This window comes from Schistocerca serialis, chromosome 1 (genome assembly GCF_023864345.2).
Source record: "Schistocerca serialis cubense isolate TAMUIC-IGC-003099 chromosome 1, iqSchSeri2.2, whole genome shotgun sequence".
In the NCBI taxonomy this organism is placed as follows: domain Eukaryota; kingdom Metazoa; phylum Arthropoda; class Insecta; order Orthoptera; family Acrididae; genus Schistocerca; species Schistocerca serialis.
This window is the reverse complement of record NC_064638.1, coordinates 218,591,086-218,618,163: the sequence shown is the minus strand read 5'-3', so window position 1 is coordinate 218,618,163 and position 27,078 is coordinate 218,591,086. Positions and strand designations below refer to the sequence as shown.

Below are 27,078 nucleotides of genomic sequence, written 5' to 3'. Positions count from 1 at the left end.
ACAGTACAATGAGGTTTAGGACAATGAGATTCTCTATACGGAGAGATATAAAGCACATACAACATGCTACTAACACAAACAAAAGGGCTGTGATGTGTGCATAAGCTAATGTCAGTGTCTGAAGCAGTCTTACTCTATCTTTATATAAGATGATGAAACTTTGAAAGTTTAAGAAATAAGGATCCTAGCTCTACAATACAAAGATAAAAAACATTGTTTCTAATACAGCAAAACATGTGTGGTCACATTAACTAGAAAATATCTTTTAGCATGTCATCATCATCATCATCATTTTTCCAACTGCAGTTCCCCCGGTGTTGTGTACAAGCACTTGCCATATTGTTCTGTCTTCATAGATCTTTTGTTCCAGGACAGCTTCCCATCTGTGTCCTTTCTCCTCCACATCTGATTTTACAGTCTCTATCCAGTGTTTCCTCGGTCTTCCCCATGGTCTTCTTCCTACAAGGCTCAGGTTGAACTACCTTTCGGCAGGTCTTTGGCTGTTCATTCTCATTATGTGCCCATACAACTGAAGCTCACATTTCTTTATGACACTGCTAACAGGAACATCAATACCAACCACTTTTCTGTTCATCTCATTCCTGATTTTGTCCTTTCTAGTTATTTGATGCATAGTCTTAATGAATTTCATTTCCGTTGCCTGAATTCTTTGAGGTCTTTGTTTAGTAGGGTACATGTTTTTTAAACCATTTGTTAGGATTGGTACAAAATATAATTTTTCATAATGTGGGGTCACAGTCATAATATATTTCTTTAAAGTCAGTACCACCATTAGACTGTTTTTTATTTGCCGTGTTACATTTACACAATCATAATTTTGGCTTTAAAGTGCCATTATCAAGTGTTTTAATGTTATACAGTGCCTAAGATGGCATACTGTCATATTTAAAATACACTATTGTCTCCTGATACACTATTGTCTCCTGATCGTGTAAATGTAACACGGCAAATAAAAAACAGTCTAATGGCAGTACTGACTTTAAAGTGGTACAAAATAGTGTTGTCTTTCGAGATCGTGCTTCGTAGATACTTGAAATGTGAAACAGATTCTTATTTGGCTCCTTCTAGAAATATATTTGAGGCTGCTCCTTGCCTGTTGATGGTCATTTCTACTGTTTTGTTTTACTTATTTTTAGTCTGAAATTTTTGAATGTGTAGTTCCAATATTTAAGGTTCTTCTGTGCTTCAGCTTCTGTCTCTCCCCATACTATCAAATCATCAGCAAAAACCAGGGCATTTGATTCACTGTCTATTTTCTTGGTAGATTTTATGATCTTGTTTAATACTATTACAAACAGGAGTGGTGACAAGGCACTTCCTTGTTCGAAATCTCTCTCTGTTTCAATGCATTCTGATCATCCGTTGCCTATCTGGACGCAGCTGTAACACTTTTGGTACAGCATCTTGACTTTGTCGATTAGGCACTTTGGCAACTTTAGGTCTTCCAAACATTCAAACAGGTATTTTGAGGAACACTGTCATACGCTTTTTCAATGTCCACAAACCAAATCACAAGATTTGTTCCATATTCCCAGTACTTTTCTGTCAACATTCTCACTGCAAAAATAAGATCCACAGTACCTTGGTCTTTCCTGAATCGATGTTGTTCTTCTTCTCGAGTGAAGGTTCTACTATCTTTCTGATTCTCATTTCTATGATCATTTCTAGCAGCTTCAAAGTGTGTGACAGCAGCATGATACCTCTGTAATTTCCACATTTTTGTTGATTGCCTTTTTTGAACAGAGGGATGATGACTCCTTTACTCCAGGCTTCGGGGATTTTGTTTTCTTTCCAAACCACTGATAATACTCTATATAGCCAATTTAAGCCTAATATACCAGCTGCCTTTATCATGTTTGAGCTGGGATCATCAAAGCCTGTCGCCCTTCCTTTCCGCATGCTCTAAAATGCTGTTTCTACCTCACGCCGTGTTAATTGGTGTCCGTTAGTTTGGATTTCTTTAATTACTCAACAGTCATTTATGGTTGTGTTCTCCCTTCTCTATTTAGCAGCATGCTGAAATACTTTTTCATTTCATCCCTGATGCCTTCCTCTGTTCGTATTAGGTTACAGTCATCTGTTTCCAGGGCAAGGATATTTACATATTCATTTAGTTTGCTCTTTTGTACTTTGAGTAGTAATTTCCTACTTACCTGACAGTCTTCCTCTACCCTTTTAGTAGAGTCTCCCCAGAATTTTTCCTTTTCTTCCTGGATCAGTCTTTTTACAGCTAGTTTCTTTTTCCAGTATTCTTGAGCTAGATGTTCAGTTGCTAATTCATTTTGTCTATCATCTGTTTCCTATCTTTTACTGCTGTCTTTACCCAATCATTCCACCAAGGTGTTTCCTTCTCTTTTGGTATGGCACTCGTTTTCCCACAGAGGTCTGCAGCTTCTCTAACAAGGATTTCTTTGAATAAGGACCAGTCTTCTTCTATTCCCCTTTTCTCAGTTTTGGGTAACATGGCTGCTATTTGCGCTTTATACTTTCTATTCTTTTCCATGTCCTTCAACAACAAGTTTTAATCTTTGGCATTCCCTTTTGTTTAAATTTTGGCACCTGAACATCTTTTAGGTCAGCAGTTAATAGCCGGTGTTCGCTATCTAGGCACTCACTAGGTGTGACTTGAACATCCATAACAAACTGACCAGCTTTTCTATCAGTGATGATGAAGTCTATCACAGTCTTGAGCTAACCACCCCAGCATCATGTTTTTCCATGTAATGTGTGCAAACAGTGATTGCAAATGTAAAACATGTGAAAACAGCAAGGAAAACACAAAAACGTTCTATTTCTGATCGGTGTGGTGAAATTTTTCAATTGTGGTTTGGTTTTCATATGAGAGGGCTGTCAAATCATTTTATAAATAAGTTAAAATAGTCTTTCAGGTTTGATTCGACCCAGTGATCTATGGACCCAGTGATCGATGGTCTACCGCTCTATCAACTGAGTTACCGAATAATTTATGTAAAGTTGGGTAAAATGACAATCTTCAGTACGAGTTTAATTTCGTTGAATGATGCTATCCTTCCGTGCAACAGTAGGAAAGCATATCTCAGAGGTAAATTGACAGCTTCAAAGTGATTATGCCAGTGATTATGATGCGTAAGGAACTGAAATGGAAATTAAATGTCCCTTATTCATCAAATCTTCTTAATGTGTCAAACTGATTGGGAGATAAACAGGCTGATGTTTGGCTACCAACTGTACTACACTGGAAAATTATAAGTCCTTTGCTGCGTACATCCATTACGTGCCGGAAACAATTTACTAACGTGCGAAGTCAAATGTTAATCAGGCTAGGCTCGTGGCTGAATGTTGTCACAGTGGTAAGTAACGAAGCTGACAAAGCAACTGCAAGCAGATCAGTGAACTGCGTCACCAGTCTACGAGTAGGTCAAGGGCAGGCTGGTAGGGGTGAGCATGGTTTGGGGGGGGACAGCTGAGGTGGTGGCGGGGTCGGAGGGGGGGGGGGGGTAGTTGCAGTGGAAAGGCGGGGCACGAGAGCACTTGTGGATTGTCGATAGCGCGACGCCACGCTATCGCTAACAACACTAATTTGACCTATCGCACTGCTCTATCTTAATTTTATTTGACGTGTCATTAATGCAAATTAGGGGTTTGCCGGCACTTTCGCTGATAAATCATGACGTATCCCTCGTTTACTCCGTGCGCACCGCGGTGACAGATCACAGCTGTGCTGTGTTGTGTTTTTGTTTTGCTGTGGTTTGACACAGAACATACAACGCACGGAATACTTCAGCGTCTGATGATTTCACCTCTGCTAGCAAAACACATTATTACAATGGGTATTCTGAAGGTAAAGTCTCCTCATTTCTTCCTCGAAGAAAGAAAATAATACTGGTTCCAAAACAATAGCAATCTCTTTAAACAAATCAAGCTATTTACGGCTCAGATAATAATTTTGCATTCATTTTTTACCTATCTGAAACATGTGATTCTGGAAGTTATAATTATCTTTCCATGCCAATGAAGAAATAAAACCTTTGAGGCTTGCTGATGACGTTACAACTCTGTCAGATACGGCAAAAGATTCGGAAGAACGTTTGATTGGAACAGAGATAGCTTATAAGATGAAGACCAACAAAAGTACAAGTGATTATGCCAGTACAGTGCAACAACATTTTATGCATCTTATCATTCTCTGGAACACTCAAAAACAAATTTCAGGAGTTTTTGTAGATGTATTTGTACACTGTGGTACGAGGTACTATCCAAAATTTTCAGGACTGGTGCAGCCATTCGATGAAAACCTTAACTTTGGACTAATGGTCACCATCACTCTCAAAGAAGTTCCCATCCACACGTACACACCGGTCCCAGTGCTTCTGCCACTGGTCAAACGTTTTCTGGAAGTACTGCTCTTTGAGGGTGTTTATCACCGCCAGCAATGCTTCTTGAATTCTCTCTAGAGTGTTGAACTGACGGCCTTTCAACTAGAGTTTCAGTTTTTGGAATAGCGCAAAGTCTCAAGGTGCCAAATCTGGTGAGTACAGTGGGTGGGGTACAACCGCCATGTTGTTTATTGCCAGAAGGATCCTGATGAGCAAGGACGTGTGACAGGGTGCATTGTCGTGATGCAGCAGCCAGTTCCCTTGACGCCAAAGTTCAGACTGTTGTTGCCACACGTTTTCATGTAGCCGTCACAAAACATCACAGTAGTATGCGGAATTCACTGTTTGGTTGGGCGGGATGAATTCTTTGTGCACAATTATGAATTCTTTGTGCACAATTCCCTTGGTGTCGAAGAAAACGATGATCACGCTCTTCCCTTTGCTCTTCACCTATCTTTATTTTTTGGGTCTTGGAGAGCCCAGGCTCTTCCACTGGGACAACTGTTGCTTCATATCTGGGTCATAACCATAAACCCAGCTCTCGTCACTGGTGATAACCCGTGACAAGAAGGTTGGATCATCACAGATGCGGTCTGACAAAGGTCCGCGCACACTTCAACACGCTGTGCCTTCTGATTGGCAGTCAAAATCCTTGGCACAAATTCTGCGGCGACACGATGCAAGCCCAATTCATCAGTCAACATTCGTTGACATGTCCTATAACCAATACCCACTTCATTCGCAAGGTCTTGAATGGTTCGACGTCAATCTGCACGAACCAATTGTTGAAGTTTGGCAACAATGTCTGGTGTTGTGCGGCTAACGGTCCTTCCAGTGTAAGCACCATCTTTGACATCTGTACGACCGGCCCTGAACCGAGTATGCAACTCAAACACATGCATATGGCTCATGTTCTGCCCCCAAACATTTGTTGAATCATTGCAAGGGTCTCCGTAGCACTTTTCCCGAAATTCACACAGAATTTGATACACACGTGCTGTTCTGTTCACGGATCCATCTTAAAATCACCATACACTAAACACACAGTATTACGGAAATCACTGTGGACACACAACATGTCCTCCCAGCTGAATGCCAGTCCGCACACTGACTCATCAGATATGCAGCTCTTGCCACCTAGTCGTGCGAAGTTCTACTACTCCTACTTTCCATATAGCAGCACCAGTTCTGAAAATTTTGGATTCCACCTCATACTACACATCGTTTGTATGTAACCCATTTTCCAAAATGTAAATTCCAAAACAAGACATCAGTGTCAATTAGCATTATGACAATAGGAGCAGCAAGATAGCCAGTGACGTCACAAGACTCTAATGGAGCATTTTAGTGGGCTTTCAAATTATTTGAATTTCATTTCCATTTCTATAAAAGAATACTGAAAATCAAGAGGAGAAAAGCATATAAAGAGCATAAAATAACAGAATTAATCATTTAAGACAATTTTCCAAAAACTGTCAAATACCCTATTGTAATACAGATAAGATCCTTCAGAAAACTTTTTGAATAAGTGATAAAAATGCTAACACCAACAAATCAACGTGAAACATTAGCATATAACACAGTTTAAAACAAAAAACTGGTGCCAACTTTATGCTTCATCTTTAAAAATAAAATTCTGGGTAAAGTTCTGCAAGTCTAATATCTGTATGTCATACAATGTCAGAGGTAATACTATAAAATCTTGCCAGAAAGACACGGTGGAAGGTAAACAAGTAATTTTACGAAAATAAAATATTATAAATGGAAAATATACACACAGTATAAAGTAATAAACAGAATGTATTCTACTACAATAGAAAATCTGTCGAGAGACACACAAGAAAGCCGCATTACCTTCAGAGGTAGTGATGAGTGACAATTTTTGGAAGCAGGAATAATCAAAGAAAATTCTGAAAAAAGTTTATTTTTATATTTCTAATTTTATATGTGGAGGATAATCTCAGGATCACAAATGAGAACCAAAAAGAGCCCCGGCTTCTCCTACAGTTGTGGTGGTGGTGGTGGTGGTGGTGGTGGTTAGTGTTTAACGTCCCGTCGACATCGAGGTCATTAGAGACGGAGCGCAAGCTGGGGTTAGGGTAGAATTGGGAAGGAAATCGGCCGTGCCCTTTCAAAGGAACCATCCCGGCATTTGCCTGAAACGATTTAGGGAAATCACGGAAAACCTAAATCAGGATGGCCGGAGACGGGATTGAACCGTCGTCCCACAGTTGTGTTTTTTGTCCACTGTCACAGCCTGAAGTTGTGCAAGTAAACTTTGCCCTCTTATTATAGTAAGCTGACACTACCACCCACTGTCAATAGACTTACTATAGATGTCGCTACAGAAAACATTAATGTCATAATTCATCTTGATTATCCAAAGTGTACTTCTGTTACAGGCAATACACAGACATAAAATTTAAGTGCTTTGTTTAAGAATATGCTAGCACAGTGATTTTATGACCTTGTAGTCAAAATATAAGTTAACTAAACAGGCAACATAAAACTTACCTTAAATGCTGCTGCTACTAAGTCATAATTATCTCCTTTGCTTATTCCCGAAACTGCATACTTATGAAGAATAGTAAAAATTGATGTAGTCAATTCTTTCCCATAAGTTTTAATACTAGGCAGATCCATTTTAAGGATCCAAGACAAACACTGAAGAGCTTGTGTGCTTCTCTGTGAAAATAAAAATGAAATTTTTATCAAAAAATGGGAGAATTAAAAAAAGGCATTTTGTCAATATTCATTATATGCTTAGCAGTATTGGTTTGCCATTTCAGAAGTGTGTGCTTGAATGTAATCTGCATAAAGCATTGTTACTTATTAGAAGGAGTATAAACATAATATGTGCTATCATGACAGGACAGCCCATCGATTGGAGGTGACTATTTTGTAGACTTCACAGACTTCCATCGTGCTGAGATGGATGCATACTGTTGTGCAACTCTTCAATGTAATTCAGTTAGCTTAAAGACCAAATTGCTTTGATTTGATATTGAAATGGAAACACGAAGAAATACGCACATGATCATTGGATACCATTATTCACTGAAACAGAAGCTGGCAATTTTGCACCATTTCAGAGTCCCTGGTTGGACAGGAAGTGTGGGAAATTCAGATAAGTGGATTGAGCTTACAATTTTCTGTCTCCAGTACAATTTTTTGATACATTTTGCCTAAAACAGACTGATGTGTTTTGAATGCATAGGAATAAAACATTACAATTAATAATAGTGAATTATACATAAAAGTGGCTTCAGATCCAGTAGGATACAACTGGATTTCTTTTTTAAGAAAAGGGAATGCTGTGATTCATAAATAATTACGATTTCTGCGTAAGGAGAAAAAAAAATTCTTTCGTCCTTTATATTTCAAAACAATCACTACGCATCTTACTTCAATTTGACATAAATAGTACAGCTGTCTCCACCCTGAAAATCTTTCCACAGATGAAAGAAAAAATAGCTAAAACTATTAAAGGACCATCCAGGGACTGATATAATAATTTGTAATATGGTGCTTAACTAATGATTTATTGAGTGGTACCATTTTGGAGCAATTACACATACTATTCTGATATAACTAAACATAATTTATCTCCTGATTACAGACACAACAGCATTCTCGAAGAAAATGCCTGTTTAGGAAGCACATAAAGTATGCCACAGCAAACAGTGTGGAAGTACTATCCTGCTTTTTCATCAAATGAATGACTATTCTAGTTTCTCATAGCCTCCTTGGACAGTACTGGAAATATTCATTCAGAGCACACTAGCTGGTGACTCTGCATCTGCCAGTTTGCTCTACTACAGAAAGTGGCTGTCTCTTCAAAGCCCTCTAAGTAGTCTTTGACTTGCTCAGTGCACCCAACGGAGGTATCACAGTTAGTAGGAGAAGGCACATTAGTCACAAACTCTGCTGTACTTTTCACTTAATTCTAAATGGCTGTATTATTAGTACATAGGGTATTTCCAATTTCCTCTTTCAAATGTCTTAAATTTGTAGAGAATTTCGAACAGGTAATGATCTGAACTGTATACCATGTCGAAATATGAACTCCTGCCCCCCCCCCCCCCCCCCAACTTGCTTTTATGGAGGGGAGATTTCTTATATCAAACAACACTTACTCAGTATTACTGGTAACATGTGAAAGAGAAGTTAATGTTCTTCTTTTTAAATATGTCTGTCTCTTTCCACAGTCTCTATCTATTTAGAAGCTTTCACATTTGTGTCAGTGTTGTGTACATCTGCCTGCATTCTAACTACTGCTATTCACAGGTTCATGTGAATAATCCTCACTCTACAGCAAAGTGTGTGCAGTTATGAAAACTGCCTGACAGATGAGACCTGTGTAGCAGAACCTGGACTCTTGCCTTTCACAGGCAATGCTCTTATAAACTGAGTTATTCAGGGATAATCATGACCTGGCTTCACAGCAGCAATTTGGGCACCAATTTTTGTACCTTCCAAAATTTTTTATCTTCCAAAATTTACAGAAGCCCTGCTGCATACCTACCACGACTAGCTTTCCAGGGAGGAAGAGATGATTGTTTGGGCTCAATGTTGTACTATCAAAGTGGCTTTAAAAGGTGAAACTCATTGGCGTTACTAACTCTTCATAAAATCATGGATGCCCAGATACAAAACTGCTGAACTGACAAAAACATAAGAGCACACAGACACTGGGCTGAAACTTTATCATATCACTGGCATTTCAAACTGATAGAACTGATCTAGGCTTGAAATAAATGCTCGTAGTTGAAGCACTTATCCATTGAACCATTGGCAAGTTTCCTCTGAGATCTGTACTAAAGCTGCCAATCACACATGGCATCTATAATACTAACCAACTATCTTCGGGTAAGGAATCCAGATCCAGTTATAGGATGCTTACCTAATGGTTTCCTGGAGACAACAAAAATTTGATTTTCAATATGTCATATAAACAGTCACCAAATTCAAAGTGACATAATCTACTCAATGAGAGACAAAATCTTACTGAAAGGTTCAACACTGTAGGATAATTACTGGTATTACAGTTATAAACTGTATATATATCTTGAGGCAATGTCATGCACCACTTGCAAATATCAAGATTATATTCATTCAGTATCTGAGAATGAGAGCATGAAGTGACTTGCAACAAACTTACACACAATTACAAACCTTCACTAATTGATATCACAGAAAACATAGCAGAATTAAGGTGTTTTTTGGTAATTTGGTGGAAGTACCGATCATTTCACTAAACAATGACAGTGGAACTTCAATCCAATGTGATATTACTTACAGTGATGTTGGAGGTAATGTGTCAATATGGATGCAGAAATCGTACAAAGGCCGATTCATCTGTATAACTGGAATGTGCTGTTTACAGCTGAGATTCCTCTACAACAAAATTTTATCTGTTTAAAATAAATCTCATACACAACTGGAAATGTAATTTTGTCAATAAAGTGGTAATGTCCTTGGACAGTTACTCTTCTTTCGCTCAATGTGTATATTTTAGAGAAGTATATTTTAGATAGATTTTCTTACATTCATTAACAAAGAAAAAATTACTTCACATTTATTTCAGCTGAAAATAAGCAGGGTGGATAGGATATGTAATAACAATTAACTATAAACCTAGCAGCCCATCTCTCACAATGAAACTGAGGATGCATCTACTTACTTTTGTAAAAAGCAGCTCTTGCATGCATACAAGGAGTGTTACACATTCACTTCACTCAAATTACTTGTTTAAAATTTAGGGAAACTAAACTGCAGAACTTTAGGATGTGAAGATAATTTTGTGAGATTAGCAGAGGAGTTAATAAGGGCAAATGGAATACATCAGGATTCTTAAAGTGTGAAAAAAATAATGAGAATCGAACAGAATTAAGATCAGGGGATGTTGTACTACAGAGTAGGGAGGAAACTCAATTGTAGACTTCAATGGGAACAAGAAAAGTAAACACAACATTACATGTACAGGAGGAATCACTGACAGACTTGTTTTACTAAAATACTGGAAATAATTTAAGACCATACACTAAACATGATAGAACCTAAAGAAGTCATTGGGGACAGACATACATTACTAGAAGTGCTAAAGAAGAAAATTGATTTGGTAAGGAACAAATAGAATTAAAAAGGAAACTGACTATAATCTATCAGACAATAAAAAACTATAAAGATGTGGCAAACCTAAAATTTTTTGAATTGCAAATTACCACAGACTTGTAAGAAACAGATTAAAAGTAAGTACAAAGCTAGAAATAAAGAGACACACCAAGAAAAAAGTGAGAAATGTATCACTCATTCAGTTATTTAAAAAAGATCATTGTGATTCATGTGTTTATTTACATCTACAAGCCAACTTCAGAACTTTCCTTTATGTGAGATCGCTTCTGCCACATAGGTCCGATTTTATAGATTCTAGCCTTCTACGGTTCATGTTGTTTTTGGATAGTTTTCATTGTGTCAGTTCTGTGTATTGTGATACATTGCATTTTTTTGGAACATTTACATGTACCACAAAAATCTCATACTATATCGTTAATTGTGAACTTAATTTGTGCCTTTTAGAAACTTTTGACCACAGTAACCTTGTTGAACACCAATAATTCCCTAATTTCATTATATATTTACATAAAAAGGTATATTTTTGAAAATTTTCAGATGCTTGCAAATGTAAGTTTTCAAGAATTTCTGTAAGTAGTGAGTGTTGTGGCTAGCCTATTTCATAGTAAATAGGCATTTTTGAATTACAATTATTGTTAATAACTAACTTAATCATGTCACATTAGTTTTCTCTTTTAACAGAGTTATATATTGTCCACAATAATCATAAGTTAACACTATTGTCAGATTTCTTAGTGACATAACCTGGAAAACAATTCAAAGTAACTGTAAATTTTGTACCACATTTTTCTGTTGTTATAGTATGTACCTATGTACCTCATTTTGACTGTTAATCACTGCAGTTCTAAAAGGCTGCTGGTAATATTTGTAGCATATCAGACCCATAAATTAAAGAGAATCAGCAAACTTAAAAGTTATTTGTTTACCATTCTGTAAAATATTGCACCAGCCATAATGCAGTCACACTGTGTGAGCTTTTCCCCGGGAGGAGACAATTAATTTTTGTTTGTAAGCAACTGGAAATCGCCCTGACTACTGCCAAGCACATGGTATCTGCTGAAAATGGGTGTGTTGGGAGGGCTACTGAGTGTCATATACCACAGATACCAAAGGTACCACAAATACCAGCCTCTTCTGTGGATACTGCTCTTCTGAAGGAAATACAGGATCTATCACTACTTGTCCACATAACTGTAAGTGGTGTGTCAATAGTACATCTCAGTATCCTCTACAGAGGAGACAGGTGCCTGGGAAAACTCATGCTGTTACAACCATCTCCAGTTTCGAGATATTGCCTTCCACTGAAATAGAGCCAGTAAGGCTCACTTCATCTGTTGTGAAAAGTGCTGAGTCCTGTGCCAAGGGAGGCAAACACAGAAGGGCAGAGATCTATTAATCATCAGCAATTTAAATGTGCAACAACTGATGGCACCACTTTGGGAAATGGCAGCAATGGATGGGAAGGAACATCATGAGCACTCAATGTGTAGCCGGAGTCTACATTCAACATGTTGAAGAGGCTATTCGGGCAGCCACTGAGGCAACAGGGCATAACCAACTGCAGTAAGTGATGAACATTGGGACAAATGATGCCTGCACCCTCGGCTCTGAGGTCATAATTGGATCATTCCAGTGGCTGGCAGAGAAGGTTGAGAATACCAGCTTTGCTCACAGAGATTCAAGAAAGTTCACAATCAGTAACATTGTCCCTAGGACAGATCATAGCACCCTGGTTCTCAGCTGAGTGGAGCTCTTGAACTAGAGACTGCAAAGGCTCTGTGACAATGTAGGCTGGTACTTTTTGGACTAGCACTATAGAGTTGAGAAACTGTAGGATCCCCAAAAATTGGTCGATGTGCATTATACATCAGAGAGGTAGATGACAGTGTGTGGGATGCACATACAGGTTTTTTCGATTAAGCAACTCTCCATCCTGTCTGGAGATAATTACAGCTGTACAAGACCACAAAGTATCAGCGTAAGATTCAAAGAAATGTCTCCCACAGACAAGAATATCAAGATCATTTGCAATAAAGTGCCAGAGCTTGAAGTGCTCCTAACATCAGTGAAGCTCACATATTACTAGTTGCAGAAAGGATGGTTAAAACTCACACTGATTGCAGAGAGATTTTTGAGGAAAATTTACACATGTATTGAAACAATATGCTAATGGGAAATGGAGATGGTGTTTTTGTTGCAGGAAAAACAAACTCAAATGTACTGAGGTAGAAACTGAAGCTGCATGTGAGATTGATTGGCCAAGGCTCAGTATCAGGGATATGCATACAATTGTACTTGAGAAAATGCATGACGCAAACCTGTATTAATCTTTTGTTATAATTGCTAATGGTTTTGGCAAAATACTATATTCTTAGAATGAACAAAACTAACAAAACTGACATGTCATAATGCATGCTGACATGGAAAGTCAAACAAACAGGCATGACCTATATGTCCAAATTGAAACTGGCATCAGGAACCATGAGACAGTTGCAGTAACAATGATTATCAAAGTACAAAGGGTAACTAAAACAAGTAGAACTTTTAGCTAAGGACAGAGGCACCCGGAGGACCTACGGCTCATGGTTGACCATGCAATGAGTAGATATGTACCCAGTAGAACAGTCCATGATGGGAGGGATTCTCCATGATATAAAGTGACTGTAAAGAAATTCCTAAGTGAACAGAGGCTACTGTATAACAGGTTTGGAAAAAACTGAGGGCTACTGATGGAGAGACACTGAATGAAACAAATTTGGCTGTCAACAGGGCAATGTGTGAAGCCTTCAATGACTACTTTAGCAGAATATTGTTGAAAGATCTTCCATGAAACCCAAACAAATTCTGGTCCGATGTCAAGGCTATAAGTGGTACCCAAGTTAGCATCCAGTTACTTGCAGATGAGACAGGAACTGAAACTGGGGATAGCACAGCAAAAGCACAGGTATTTAACTCCACTTTCAAATGTTCTTTTATATAGGGAAACCCAGGAGTACTGCCCCAGTTTAATTACTGTCTCACTGAAAAGATAAGTGACACAGATATTAGTGCCAATGGCATTAGAAACAGCACAAATCATTAATATAGAATGAGGCTCCAGTGCCAGATGGAATCCTTATCATATTCTAAATGGAATTTGAAGCTAGCCCGTCTTTTAACTATAGTCTATTGCAGAACTGTAAACCAAAACCCATTTCTAGTAGATGGAAGAAAGCTCAGATCATGTCCATCTACAAGAAGGGTAGCAGAAATGATCCATGAAACTACCTCCCAATGTGCTTAACATTCACTTGCTGCAGAAACGTAGAAAATATTCTGAGCTCTAATGTAACGAGGTATCTCAAACACAATGAACATGTCACTTAGCACCGATTTCAAAAGCATGCGATTTCCTCGCATGGCATACTGAAAGCTGTGGATCAGAGCAGACAGGTAGATACACAAACTGGTGCTTACTTGGTAATAAATATACAACCAGTCGCTTTTTTACGATTTATTCAACCATGAAAATGTTTTCAAGGCACTATAGACTCATCTTCAGATGGAGGTGTCACAGAAACATTATCTTGTGGACCAAATTTCCGTAATTTCCACCAGCAACACCAGCAATGCACCTAGCTACACTTGGTCCACAAGATAATATTTCTGTAACACCTCCATCTGAAGACGAGCCTGCAGTGGCTCGAGGACATGTTCATGGTTGAATAAATCATAGAAAAGCAACAGGTTGCATATTTATTACCAAATAAATGCCAGTTTAAATCACAGTCGCAGTTCGTCATCCACAATGGATATACTGAAAGGTAGATACATATTTCTTTATTTCTGAAAAGCATTTGACTCAGTGCCACACCTATGCTTACTATCAAAAGTATGATTGTATGGGTTATCAAGCAAAATTTGTGACTAAATTGAAGATTTTTTGGAAGGGATGATGTGGCAAGTTTTCTCGAGTGGAGAATCATTGACTAACTTCAGGTGTGTACCAGGGTAGTGTGATGGGTCCCTCGCTGTTCAAGTTATGTATTAACGACCTTGTTGGCAATAATAGTAGCAGCCACAGACTTCTTTCACCAATAATAGTAGTAAGTACAGACTTATTTCGGATGGTTTTGTTATGTATAATGAACTACAGTTCAAAAGAAAGTGCACAAGTACTGATTCAGATCTTGATAAGATTTTAAATTGGTTCCAAGATTGGGAACTTGCTTTAAATGCTCAGAAAGGTACAATTGTACTTTTCACAAAATGAAAAAAAAAAATGTAGTACACTATGATTATAATATTAATAAGTCACAGGTGGAATTAGTAAACTCATACAAATACCTTGCTGTGAGAAAGCTTTTGACAATGTTGACTGGAATACACTCATTCAAATTCTAAAGGTGGCAGGGGTAAAATACAGGGAGCGAAAGGCTATTTACAATTTGTACAGAAACCAGATGGCAGTTATAAGAGTCGAGGGGCATGAAAGGGAAGCAGTGGTTGGGAAGGGAGTGAGACAGGGTTGTAGCCTGTCCCCGATGTTATTCAATCTGTATACTGAGCAAGCAGTAAAGGAAACAAAAGAAAAATTTGGAGTAGGTATCAAAGTCCATGGAGAAGAAATAAAAACTTTGAGGTTCGCCGATGACATTGTAATTCTGTCAGAGACAGCAAAGGACTTGGAAGAGCAGTTGAAAGGAATGGACAGTGTCTTGAAAGGAGGATATAAGATTAACATCAACAAAAGCAAAACGACGATAATGGAATGTAGTCGAATTATGTCGGGGAATTAGGTTAGGAAATGAGACACTTAAAGAAGTAAAGGAGTTTTGCTATTTGGGGAGCAAAATAACTGATGATGGTCAAAGTAGAGGGGATATAAAACGTAGACTGGCAATGCCAAGGAAAGCGATTCTGAAGAAGAAAAATTTGTTAACATCGAGTATAGATTGAAGCACCAGGAAGTCGTTTCTGAAAGTATTTGTATGGAGTGTAGCCATGTATGGAAGTGAAACATGGATGATAAATAGTGTAGACAAGAAGAGAATAGAAGCTTTTGAAATGTGGTGCTACAGAAGAATGCTGAAGATTATATGGGTAGATCACATAACTAATGATGAAGTATTGAATAGAATTGGGGAGAAGAGGAGCTTGTGGCACAACTTGACTAGAAGAAGGGACCGGTTGATAGGGCATGTTCTGAGGCATCAAGGGATCACAAATTTAGCGTTGGAGGGCAGCGTGGAGGGTAAAAATTGTATAGGGAGACCAAGAGATGGATACACCAAGCAGAATCAGAAGGATGTAGGTTGCAGTAAGTACTGGGAGATGAAGAAGGTTGCACAGGATAGAGTAGCATGGAGAGCTGCATCAAACCAGTCTCAGGACTGAAGACAACAACAACAACAACAACAACAAGACTCTGTAGAGGTATAAAATGGTATGAACGCGTAGGCTCAGGCATAAGTAAAGCAGATGGCAAACTGGAGTTCATTGGTAGAATACTAGGGAAATGCAATCAATCTATAAAGAGGCTTCATACAAAACCTCATGCGACTAATCCTAGAATACTGTCAGGTGTGTGGGACACATTCCAAATAAGACTAATACGGGACATTGAATGGATACAAAGAATGGCAGGATTGTCACAAAGAAGCTGAATGAACTAAACAGACAAACACTTCAAGGCAGCTGAAACTATTCCATGCAAACCTCATTAGAAAGTTTCTGGAACCAACTTTTGTGATGAATCTAGGAATACATTACAGTCACCTACATATCACTCCCACAGGCATTGCAAACACAAGATTGGACTAATTATAGCTTTGAAGCAACCATTTTTCATGATCCATATGAGAATGGAGTGGGAGAAAGTCCTAATAGCTAGTATAAAGGAAAGTATTTTCAGTCATGCAGTTCACATTGGTTTTTAGAGTGTAGATGCAGATGTATAACAGTGTGCAGCACTTAAATCTGGGCAAATTTCAGTTTCAATTTCCTCCCATATCGTAGTTCCACCAGAGGTTGCGACTGGCGTTCTAGAAAGCCATAGGCATTTAGTAAACAGTCATAACCTCAAAATGACCAAGATGTCATGCCAAGTGTGGAGTACAACCGGAGAGCTGCGATTATCAAAAGTCTTTGTGCTGGGCATTCACCCTCTGAAATAGTTTGATTCTTTGTGTAGCAGCGATCAACCGCTTGCAATATTGTGGCCAAGTATAATGCTTTGGAGAGGTCTGTGGGAAGGTTCTGCTAACCTGGCGAGGAAATCTCATTCAAGGAAACATGTCACAAACTGCAGCAGTCATTGAAAAGGTTCAGGTGCTGATTTTATAGGACCCAGGTAAATTGCTGGGAATTGGCATCAGTACTGAAATTCAGCGAGCAAAGAATGTGGTGGATGGCAGAGGACAACCTCATATGATCCATTTAGTACAAAACTGGCTCTTGGAAAACGTTGACATGTTATGGTCAAATGAGTTCTGACCCCCGAACAGCCCAGATTTGAATCCCCTTGACTACTATGTTTGCAGCGTAGTTGAAAGAGTTACCAATAAGAAGAGGCACTCTAATGTCGCATCTCTATTCACAACTATCGATGCAGCATTCGCAAATATGGACAGCACTGTTTTAAAGAGTGTGTGAGATTGCTTGAGGATAAGATTGAAGACAGTTATTGTGGCTGGAATGTCTTACATCGAGTAATGTTACTCTTCAAAGATATCACTAGTTATATGTAAAGGGATTTTCATTTTCATTTGTATTTTGTTTCGATAAATTTGTGTTAAGGAAAAGAAGTTTCCATTTGTCCGGATTTAAGTGCCGCACCCTGTAGGGAGGGGATGATGGGGGGGGGGGGGGGGGGGGAGGGGGGGCGGGGGGGAATTTACTGGGTTTTCATCAGGCACAGGAACAAGCTGCCTTTAGAAGTAAATTATAGCACTATAGACCACAAGCAAATTTTGAATGAAGTCATAAAATGGAGCAATGAATGGTTCAAATGGCTCTGAGCACTATGGGACTTAACATCTTAGGTCATCAGTCCCCTAGAACTTAGAACTACTTAAACCTAACTAACCTAAGGACATCACACACATCCATGCCCAAGGCAGGATTCGAACCTGCGACCGTAGCAGTCCCGTGGTTCCGGACTGCAGCGCCTAGAACCGCACAGCCACCGCGGCCGGCTTTGGAGCAATGAGTATGGATGACTTTTCTGCCTGGGATTCATAGACTTTTGAGAAGCCTTTGACCCAGTTGGAACAATGTGTACTGACAGCCCTTGAGAAATAAGTCAATGAGGCCATCTAAGTGAATGTACCAAAGCATACATAGGTCAATGTGGCAGTTTTTGTTATACTTCACCAGGACAATGACAAATTTACAACTGACAGAAGAGTTATGCAGTCATCAACAAAACTATTCTCAGCACCCATAGGGGGAGTTTTCATGTTGCTAAACTGGGAACACAAATAGAGAGAATATGTAAGTGGAATATACCTGATTCACCTTCACTTTGGTACTGACATTTTGATTGCCTCTAGTGCAGATAATCACCATCTAATGTATGAAATTAATACAAAATGTCTGAAAAAGTAGGAATAAAAATGAATAATAAAAACATAAAACAAGATTTCATTTCAAATAATGGAATGATGTAAATACTGAAAATGTTTGAAGCTTTTTATGGAGGAAAATATAGTTTTATTTTAGCACCGAATGAAGGAAGCATTGTATGTGTGATTTGTAACTTGTCACACACACACACACACACACACACACACACACACACACACACACACACGTGCGAAAATGCACACAATTGTAGGGAAAACAAATGACAGACTAGGATTCACTGGTAGAATACTAGGGAAGTATGATCACTCTACTCCTGCAAACAATGCTACAATATTGCTCGCTCGCTCGCTCACTCACTCACTCACGTATGTGCGTGGCAGTGTGTGTGTGTGTGTGTGTGTGTGTGTGTGTGTGTGTGTGTGTGTGTGTGTGTGTTACTCCTGAAATATTTCTGCCAAAAGTTTCCTTACTGTATTTAACAGTAACTTTCAGGACGCCAGTAGCCATGTTTCTTAATGAAATAATGGATTCAAGAGGAGATGGAAGAGACTGGAAAACGATCTGAAGTAATAGCTAGAAGAAAATTGGAAAACATCAAGCAATTTCTGTCCATTCAGATAGAAGTTTTCATCAGCCACAAAATTGGCAATGCAACTTAAAAATGTATGACACCAGGTATAATCATTATAGTTGTAAAAATGATGTGGTATGAAATAGGCACCATTATCATAACACAAGTACAAACATTTATGAACTGAGACTAATTGATTACAGAATAGAGATTTTGCTGAAGACTTGCATTAACAACACTTCACGGAAATTCCTGTATGGGAAAAATAAACTGCTTGACAACTGTTAAGGAATATAAACATTGTTCGATAGAAATAACCACAGGCAATAATTTACAACATGAAACATAGTACATAAGTAATAGAGGCAGAGTGGTATACTTATAATGAAAAATGGTACAGATTTCACCACATGGGAAAGCAGGACAACAGACGTAAATAACTTTCCTCCCAGTATAAAAGTTAATATTGGATTATCAGTAAGGAATACATCCTCCTCAAGCATTAATGTACATTTTGCACCTGTTGTTCATGCTGGCTACCAAACTGTTAGTGAGTCTTTGGGGGATATTATCCCACTGCTCTCCAAAGGCGGTTTTTAGTTCTTGCATGGCTCAGGGAGAAGGTGCACTTTAAGAAACATGTTTGCCAAAAGCATCACATGCATGGTCCACAGGGTTTGGTCAGGGCAGTATGAAAGCCACTTCATAAGTTCAATATCTTCACTTTCCATTGTGTCCGAGACCACAGCAGTCCTGTGTGGATAGATACTGTCATCCACAAACAGAAAGTTGGGACCTACCGCACCCCTTAACAGATGGACAGGATTCAGGTTAATCTCCTTGCAGTATCACTATGCTGCAATAGCACCTTGCACAAAGACATGCACTGGTGTTTGGCTATTGTGCATAATGCCTGCCACCACCATAACACACAGGCTATACTGATGACATTCATGGACATTCTGTGCTGATGAATGTATGTACCTACCACCCCCCCCCCCCCCCCCCCCCCCCCCCCATCTTCACACTAACTGGTGGTCAGAATGCCTTGTCGCAGTGAAGCAGGATTCGTTGGCGACTGGTACCACTGTTGCTGATCCCAAACAACATAGTTCCCACACCAAAAGACTTTCTTGACAATGGTGCGGCTGAAATGGGATGCATTTAACAGGCTTCTGAGCATACAAACCAGCCTGATTTAATCACCACAAAATGGTACTGGCAGAGACACATGTATTGGTAGCAGTTGAAAGATCTGCAGCAATGTGGTGGTCCGTCTATAACGACTGCCATTCTTTCACGTATAATTTCCACCTTCACTGGCCTTTTTTAATCCCATGATGACACTTTTTGATGCATTCACTAGTGTGGACACATTAGCGACATTTTGAGTAGTTTTGAGCCATCAAACTGCTCATCCACAATCATAAGCACTAAAATGATGTCTTGCAGACATGCTGCCATACCAGATGGAATGTTTCACTAATTGGTTTCACAACAGCCTTTGTCAAACACCGTACTGCATGAACTGTCAAATGCTTATGGAGCATGTGTGCACAGGCTTTGGTGTAGTTAAAACTTCCTCCGATCTACCTCTTCTTTTACTAAAATTGGTTGGGCATTCCATAGCAATTGCTGAATGTTCCATGGCAACTGACAGTTGTTTTGAAACAACTAACAGTTGTCCCTGAGCAAGTGACAGTTTTCCTTAGCAGATGACCATTGTTCTGTAGCAAGTGTCAGCTGTTCCTTAGCAACTGCCAAGCAGTGTACATAAAACAAGGAAAAAGCAACCACTTACCTACAGAGGACTTATGTGTGGTGCACAGAAATGTATAATATAAAACAGTTAACATTAGCTTTCGAGCTCTCGCTCTTTTTCTTGTGAGAGTACTCATATTACACACACAACCACCCACACGTACATGCTCATGGCAGTAGTGTGTCTATGAATTTTTTTCCTGTATTTGACTTTAAGAAATTCTGAACTATGTTTTCCTTTGCATGTAAAGGGCTCATATAATCCATATATGAGTTTTACATAACTTTAGTCGACACTGGAAAATTTTAGGCATAATACAAACAATGAAAGCTCCGGTTATGAAGTCATTCTTCTTCAGAATACACATACACATTGTTTTGGTGCTGTGATAGTAAGCTCTTGTTTATGTGGCTATCTACTTCCCAATACCTCCAGTACATATAAGTCATTATCTTTGCTCAGTCCACTGTTTGGTAACTAATATACAAACTTTTATTTCACTCAAGAGAAATAATACAAATATTGTCGAGACTTATTTATGGAAAATGATATGTGTGAGCAGTTAACCGACATGGAAACATGATGAAATTTACTGTTGTAGATATTTAAAATATTTATTACCTTGACATGCTGAGATCTCAAACAGTCATGTAAAATAGAAACCATAGGATCCAAAAATTGCTTATAATATTGTGACTTCAGCCTCTCCTTTTTTAGAAGTATATGAAACAGTCTAAGACCAAACTCTACCAGCACGTGGGCATTAGTTTGTGATGAAGTCTTTGCTTTCACATTTGTAGCCCCAGACCGGCTTCTAGGTGCTTCAGGAATTAAAAATGAATCTGGCCTCTGAATTGATAATTTTTCTTTCTCAGTTTCAAAAATTTCTTCCTTCTTTAGCTCAGGTGACAGCTCAGGAATTGACTGTGATGTGACTCCATACACAAATATAACGAGAGATTCAGCAGAGACGAAATTATTTTCTGATAATCCTATTGCAACTTGTCGCAAGCACTCAGAAACCTTGTTCACAATTTTGTGATTATGTGATTGAACCAATACCTGTAACAAAGTACATATATTTATAAGCATGAAAAGAACCTAAAGTAACAAATGTGCACAACAGAGAACAAGAAAGTATTTTAACACTTTGGAGACCAGCCACTTAGAAGAATACTGGACCTAGTAAACTGGCCATTTATGCTGTTTTTAAAGCATTACTGGCACATACATGTTTGATGTATCTTCAAGAGTAATACCCAGTAAAAAAGGGCCATGCTTCGATATTTATTTTTCATGTTTACTTTTAATTGTTTGACACATTACAATTTTAAAATAATCATGACATGAGGTATATTTATCCGCCCAAGGAAAAAGTGCTGGTTGAGTTATTGAGAAATTTCTTCCTCATGAGTTTCAAAATTTCTTGCTCACTTAACAAATATGACACATTTGTCACAGAGCTCCAGAAAGCTGCAAAACCTAACAAGTACCCACACAGAATTAGAATCAATGTGATCACATTGGCTCAGCCATCCACAATAGCAGTCATTATGTCCACTAAAGTCTCTTCTGAAATAATTCTAGAAATTGACAACAGACGGCAGTATCAAACAAGGGGCAAGCTGTGAGACGTCCTTACATTGTTCTCATATGAAAATGAGTCCCGCATCGAGAAAATCATGGTCCGACCTATATTTTGGTGTGAAGTCTTTCTAACACAAAACTGTAGCCTAAGCTATGCTTTAGCTTGGTGTCCACAGTGTTAAAAACATTTAAATAACTAATGCAATCATATTTACCTCTTTAAGGGGCAACAACAGATCAGTGAGACATTTTTCACTTATACACTGCGACACAATATGAAACATATCATAACTTTTAGTAGACTTCGCCTCGAAAAACCTTGCAGTAATCTGTGAAACAGATTTTTCCTCTGCAGAAGCTCCAAACAAATCCAATTTGCAAAGCTGGGAAAAAGAAAACCATTATTAGAGAAACAACAAACAGACTGGAAGTTAAATACAGATTATAAAGGTTGGAATATTCACTAAAGTACTACATGCTCTGAAGAAAAAAAAGTCCTCATTAGTTTTACTATTGTTATTGACAATCTCTAAATGACATTGCTATGAATTCAATAACTGTGAATGAATGATAAATACGTTAACTTATATTTACAGCTATGCTGGGTTTATATTATTATTATTATTATTTTTCTTTCCTTTCTCAGACGTTATGTCTGGTTAAAAATGGAAAGTGACGCGGACCTTGATCAAGCATGACTTCCTTTTAACTGTACGGTATATGTTACATTGCATTTAGGAACTTTCGGGTAATTGAACATGTATCAATAATTACAGATTTCTGTAGTTTTATATATACGTTTGGATGTAGCTGTATTGCGTTGATGTGCTGGTGGATATTGTGTGGTTTGATTCCTGTAGTTGATAGTATAATTGATATAATGTCAACTTTAGCCTGATGCCACATGTCCTTGACTTCCTCAGCCAGTTGGATGTATTTCTCAATTTTTTCTCCTGTTTTCTTCTGTATATTTGTTGTATCGGGTATGGATATTTCGATTAGTTGTGTTAATTTCTTCTTTTTATTGGTGAGTATGATGTCAGGTTTGTTATGTGGTGCTGTTTATCTGTTATAATGCTTCTGTTCCAGTATTATTATTATTAGATTTTTATTGTTATTAACTGTTCTGCAGACTATCTCAAGTAATGTAGTTAAAAATAAGGACATGAAAGTTTAAAATTGATGCTTAATACCTCAAGTATGGACTGAAGACAGTTATCTACATCGCCAGCCCGGAACATATCTTTCATTACAACAAGTACTGAATGAACAGTGTAAACAAGGACATGCACTTGAAATCCTTTTGTGAGAAGTGATGACATTTCAGATAGTAAGACACTGAGGTAGGATGGTCCAAGTGTCACCATGATCTTCTGGAGAATTTCTCTTGCAATACGACGCACACTGTCCATACGAGACTTCAGGAAAGTGCACAGTCTCATAAAAATCCTGTACAACAATTATAAAAAAAAGTGTTACATTATCAAGAATACCACATAGCAACATTTACTTATTTGGGCAACAGGTGAGGCTATCAAGTTAAAAAAAAAAAAAAAAAAACTTTATGGCTTTGGGAACACGATATTATTTCAAGTCTGAGACCTGGAACATGAACTAACTTTTCTATTGCTTAAATGGTGAATTAATTTAGTTACTAAAACTGCCACTAGGAGGGAAGTAGATTGTTGTTGGACCTCCTTGGTTCACTTCAAAGTTATAAATTATTGTAACCGACTAAATACAGAGACCTTTTTATTGGACATGAAGTACACATCAAATGAATAAAACCAAAACAAGAAGAAACTATTCAATTTTGCCTGCTGCTTTAAAAAAGTGTGTGTGTGTGTGTGTGTGTGTGTGTGTGTGTGTGTGTGTGTGAGGAGAGAGAGAGAGAGAGAGAGAGAGAGAGAGAGAGTGAGTGAGTGAGTGATTACTAAAACATTACATCCAATTCTTCTTTCCTTCCTTCTTTCTCTAGGAGGAGGAGGAGGAGGAGGAGGAGGAGGAGGAGGATAGGGAGGGGGGGGGGGGGGGGGGGAATATTCTCAAGTGAAGCACTCACAAAAAGTTGTGATTACTGCGAATTTCTGGAGAAGAGGTCATGGCATGCTGCATCAACCAACCAGTCAGAGGAAGGGGAGAAGGAAAAAAGGGGCAATGATTATAAAGAATCCGCCACGATTGCAAATAGAAATCAGATGTTGACCTACGTTTCGGCGCGGATAACCATGCCTTCTTCGGAACAAACTAAAACTGCAAACTGCCTAAAGAAGCAGGGTCCAACATTAATACAGAATGCCCAAAAGTGCAAAAGAGTCACATAAAATGTAAAATAAACAGTACGTGTGTACCATGTCAATAGCTGTACTTAGCTCAAACATCAGAAGCGTGCTTCCTCACCTCAGCCAACATTTGGTGGGCCGCGGGATCTCAGAGCTCTGAGAGCTTCTGATGTTTGAGCCAAGTGCAGCTGCTGACATGGTTATCCGTGCCGAAACCTAGGTCAACATCCGGTTTCTTTTTGCAATTGAGGCGAATTCTTTATAATCATTAAAGTATTCACGATTGCTGACGCACTAAAATGTTAAAAGTTCTCAAAAAAAGGGGTGTTGTTGCATAACCCATAGAGACACAAAACTTCTTTAGAAACCAAAAGCAACAGACCAGATGACACAATTCACATTGGCAACACTTACGGGAAAAGCATAAACCATTTACGTTATAGCATTCCAGTAATGTGAAACCACACACACACTGTATGATTAAATAGGTAATCTGAAAATTACAGATGTCAGTGGCTGACACATAGTGCAGTGCAAACCACCTCATAAATGCTACAACATTAATCTACCACCGTTTGATTATCTCTGTATAAGCCAAGATGAGAACCAGTGAAGATATCTACCAGTATCTTACATGTATTAAAATATATGACAAAACAAGAAATGTTGGCACGTGGGAGACTTGGATCATCATACACTTTCTGAATATGAAAAAGTCTAATTCTGGCTGAGTTGCAGACAGGTACAATGAAAAGACTGTTACACACTGAGCTTTCAGATAAAGCCTTCTTTAGAAAAGAAAAGGAAAAACACACACACACATTCACACACAAGCAAGCACATCGTACGCTACATGACTGCTCTCTTCAGCTGCTGAAGTCAGAATGCAATCCCAGCTCTTTGCCACAAGGATTATATTCCTGTGGAGTACCAGGCCCACCAAGACTTGCCTAATCCAACCACCCAGCTTCTTTCTATTCCAGTCCTGTCACAGGCTTATTCTACCCCATCAGTGGGTGGGGCACCTGTGAAAGCAGCCACATCATATATCAGCTGTGCTGTAATCATTTCGCTGCTCTTTGAATTGGTATGACTACCAATCAGCTGTCTACCAGAATGTATGGGCACCGTCAAACTGTGGCCAAGAGCAAAGTGGACCACCCTGCGGCACAACAAGCAGCTGAACATAACATGCTTCATTTCAATTGTTGCTTCATAATCTGTGATATCCGGATCCCCTATCACCTTCTCCAGATTCATATCCCCTATTCTCAATGTACTCTGCTCTCTTAACAATAGCACTGGTCTTTTCCTCCCTCTGCTGCTGTCCTTTGAACACCCCCCCCCCCCCACCCCCACCCTCCCTTTCCACCATAGCTTGCTGATACCATGCCAGGCAACCTTGTCTGACCACCATCTAGTCCCCTGCACGCTCCATTAGGTGTGTTATGCAGTGCTGACTCTTCTCCCCATACCTCTACCCTGTTACCTCTCCCCGTTCCCATCCCAAGCCAGACTTCTACTTCGACTCAACACCATTGCATTCTGCATTCAGCAGACACAGAGAACAGTCATGTATGCATGAGGTGTGCTTGCTTGTGTGACTGTGTAAGTGTGTTTTTTTCTTTTGAAGAAGGCTTTGGCCAAGAGCTCAGTGTGTAACAGTCTTTTCATTCTGCCTGTCTGCAACTCAATGTGTCATGTTTATGGTTAGTAGCAATCTACTATTTTCACACGGTTTAAAAAGAATGGTTATTTTTTGAAACATCTAGGAAATGATTCATAATGCTCAGTAGAGAAAGAGGTCTAATGCACAATATGTGAAACAATAAGGTTAGTTGAGCACCACTGGTGATTTGAAGTAGTAACAGAAACATTCAAGACAGCAGACATTACACCTCAAATGATTTGTGTAGCTCTTTTCCTGAAATTTTTTCATGATATTGACAGTCTATATTATCGACATAAATAAATAAATAAAAAGAAATAAAATCGAAAAATGTGGCAGCAACATGCCTTTCATTTTGAAAGTGATGACAGAACAAAAAGCTGGGATTCATTTTAAAGTAACTTATACATACGACGACGATTGTAACATGCAATTTTTATGAGGTATGTGTTTTGTACCTTAGACAGGAAAATTCTACTAAATCACACATTGCCTCATGTCCTTAAAAAAGCTTTAACTCAGAACACAAGACATGAGAGAGACTATGTCAAGTAACTGCAGCATATTGCAGAGTAATAAGAGTTGTCAGAAACAATGTAAGCATAATGACCACAGACAATAGTTAGATATACTCTAAACTGAAGAGACAAACAACACATTTTGAGTTAACTATCTATATGAAACACTGAACCAGCTCAATCCATCTGATATCTATAAGTTAATCAGCATAATATAGCCAGATGATTAAGTTACAAGCGCGATAAAACACTAGCATCAAAGTCAAGACCACAACAAAAGTACTGAAGCACCTGTTACAAGCCAAATAGCCACGAAGTTACAGAAACTTGTTGGTAATTGAGTATTATGACATAAGAGCATTTCAGTACTAAAGATATGTTAGCAACTCACTTGTGTAACAGATGAAAAAGAAATATGAGAATTTGTTATATGGTGATAAGTTTGGCTTTAACAAAGGTAAAAGCACCAGAAAGGCAGTTCTGACATTGTGTTTGATAATGAAAGCAAGAAGTGTTCACACATTTTTCTCAACCTAGAAAAAAGATTCAACAACATAAAATGGTGCAACATGTTTGAAATTGAGGTTGGATTCCATTGGAAATCACATGCTC

General features: G+C 38.6%; 1 protein-coding gene across 1 annotated transcript in view; it reads right to left on the bottom strand.

Annotated features, from left to right (window-relative positions):
* Positions 1-27,078, bottom strand: part of LOC126466159 (small subunit processome component 20 homolog) — a 221,105-nt gene that overhangs the window by 70,273 nt on the left and 123,754 nt on the right. Inside the window, exons 25-28 of the mRNA XM_050096362.1 lie at positions 23,191-23,446; positions 22,213-22,380; positions 21,032-21,472; positions 6,891-7,061 (exon numbers count right to left, since the gene is read on the bottom strand). Coding sequence (XP_049952319.1) covers positions 6,891-7,061; positions 21,032-21,472; positions 22,213-22,380; positions 23,191-23,446 — 1,036 coding nt within the window. The remainder of the gene's footprint in view (positions 1-6,890; positions 7,062-21,031; positions 21,473-22,212; positions 22,381-23,190; positions 23,447-27,078) is intronic.